The sequence below is a fragment of the Vollenhovia emeryi genome, unplaced genomic scaffold (genome assembly GCF_000949405.1).
Source record: "Vollenhovia emeryi isolate VEMERY1.0 unplaced genomic scaffold, V.emery_V1.0 DF941938.1, whole genome shotgun sequence".
NCBI lineage: Eukaryota > Metazoa > Arthropoda > Insecta > Hymenoptera > Formicidae > Vollenhovia > Vollenhovia emeryi.
The window spans coordinates 2,063-3,996 of record NW_011964428.1 but is presented as its reverse complement, the minus strand read 5'-3'; the positions used below and the strand labels follow the sequence as shown (position 1 = coordinate 3,996).

At 42.8% G+C, this 1,934-nt stretch overlaps 1 protein-coding gene across 1 annotated transcript; it reads left to right on the top strand.

The window, feature by feature from the left end:
• Positions 1-313: 313 nt before the first annotated feature.
• Positions 314-1,090, top strand: LOC105570735. The gene has a single exon (XM_012028175.1). It carries the CDS (start codon positions 314-316, stop codon positions 1,088-1,090), a length of 777 nt encoding a protein of 258 aa, XP_011883565.1.
• The last annotated feature ends 844 nt before the right edge of the window (positions 1,091-1,934 follow it).

The following is a 1,934-nucleotide window of genomic DNA, read 5'->3' as shown; positions in this document are numbered from 1 at the left end:
AATTATTGACGAATACACATGCAAAAAATTGCGTAACAATCATGGAAACCTACCTAGGTGCTATGGACTTCCGAAAGTCCACAAGCCTAACATTCCGTTGCGTATAATTGTTTCCAGCATAGGCAGCCCTCTCTACGATATTGCTCGTTTCCTTCATAATATTATAAATGATTCCATTCCTAAACCTAAGTCTTACATAAGAGACAGTTGGTCCTTCGCAAGAATAATCCGTGGGCACACAATTCAGGAGCATGAGATTCTCCTGTCCCTAGATGTCACGTCACTATTCACCAACATCCCAAAAGATTTGGTCATGAACGCGATAGAAAAGAGATGGACACACATCTCGACAAATACTAAATTCAATCTACAGCAGTTCCTATACGCTATAGACATTATATTGAGCTCTACTAGCTTTGTTTTCAATAAACAGTTCTACGATCAAATCTATGGCAGTCCTATGGGTTCCCCCTTGTCCCCCATTCTCGCGGATATAGTCATGGAGGGCTTAGAAACACATTGCCTGAGTATTTTAAACTATGACGTTCCAGTCTTCGTTAGATATGTGGACGACATATTCACAATTGTCCCGCGAGACAAAGTAAATGATATCCTCAATGTTTTTAATAGCTACCATCAACGACTGCAATTTACTTATGAGACCGAAATTAACTCCTCTATCAATTTTTTGGACACGTCAGTTATTAGAGCGAGTGAACATCTCATAACCGACTGGTTTAGGAAACCTACGTTTTCGGGACGTTATATTAATTATTTTTCCAGCCACCCCTTGAAACATAAAATCAGCGTTATAACTAGTTTGGTAGATCGTGCAATTTTATTAGCTGACGAACGCTTTCATGATCAAAACATCAAAATCATCCAAGATATCCTCTCTGACAATAGCTATCCCTCTAAATTATGTAACAAATATATCAAACACAGAATAAGACAAATCAAGTACGGGGCTACTAGAAATAATGACGTTCAAATAACCAGAAATCCTATAGCGATACCTTACATTAAAGAATTTAGCGAAAATATCTACAAAATTTCAAAAGAACGTGGTTTTGATGTAGTTGTTGAATAATGCATTGGTTTGGGAGACGTGTTGTCAAATCACCCTTCTGGTCATATTACCCGGTCTTGTAAGGAGCATGCGTGATTGTGCGAATGCGTGTGATTGGGTGGTATGTTCTGGAAGGCGAGTGAACTGTAACGGATGAATTCTTCGTCCTACGTCGGGGGGAACTAGTTAAGCTACTCTTGTGCTGAGCTGAGCTACGTGTCGATCTCCGCGAAAACTTCTACTTCTTTGTTCGTTCAGTTAATTCTTCATTAAAGTGAATAATTCGTTTTGCGTCTCAAACCGATTTAATATTTTTCTCCTACCAATCCCAAAAGGTTATGGGCCCAGATAACGCGTTTAGTTGAACTATATTAATTTTCGGTTTGAAAGTCGGTCGTGAGGGCGACGGACAAAAAGCCACAAGGCTGCCACGTGGTAGGTCAGTCAAGACGATTCACTTGTTTAACATGGCCGAGGAAATATCAGCCAGGAACATTGTGAGGTTCGATGGAAAGAATTTCCTTCACTGGAAATTTCAAGTGCGTGCGCTTCTTAGAGCGAACGGCATCCTAGACATTGTCGAGGGGGTGCGTGAAAAACCGGAGGACGCAGCAAGTGCGGCGGCGAAGGCGTGGGAACGCGAGGATGCACGTGCGGTGTACGTGCTGGCGTCGTCGATGGAGGCGAAGCAGGGCGAGTCTCTACTTGTATGCGGGACTTCGAGAGAAATGTGGACCAGGCTAAGTGCGATCCATGAGCAGCGATCGGCAACGAGCAAGATCATGCTCTTACAGCAATTCCACGAGCACAAGATGGACGCAAGCGGCTCAGTGATCGACCACGTGTCGAAGGTTCAAAACATGGC

What these genes read in the sequence shown, in the direction of transcription:
- LOC105570735 (XM_012028175.1), top strand. Translation starts at nt 314, where the DNA reads ATGAACGCGATAGAAAAGAGATGGACACACATCTCGACAAATACTAAA.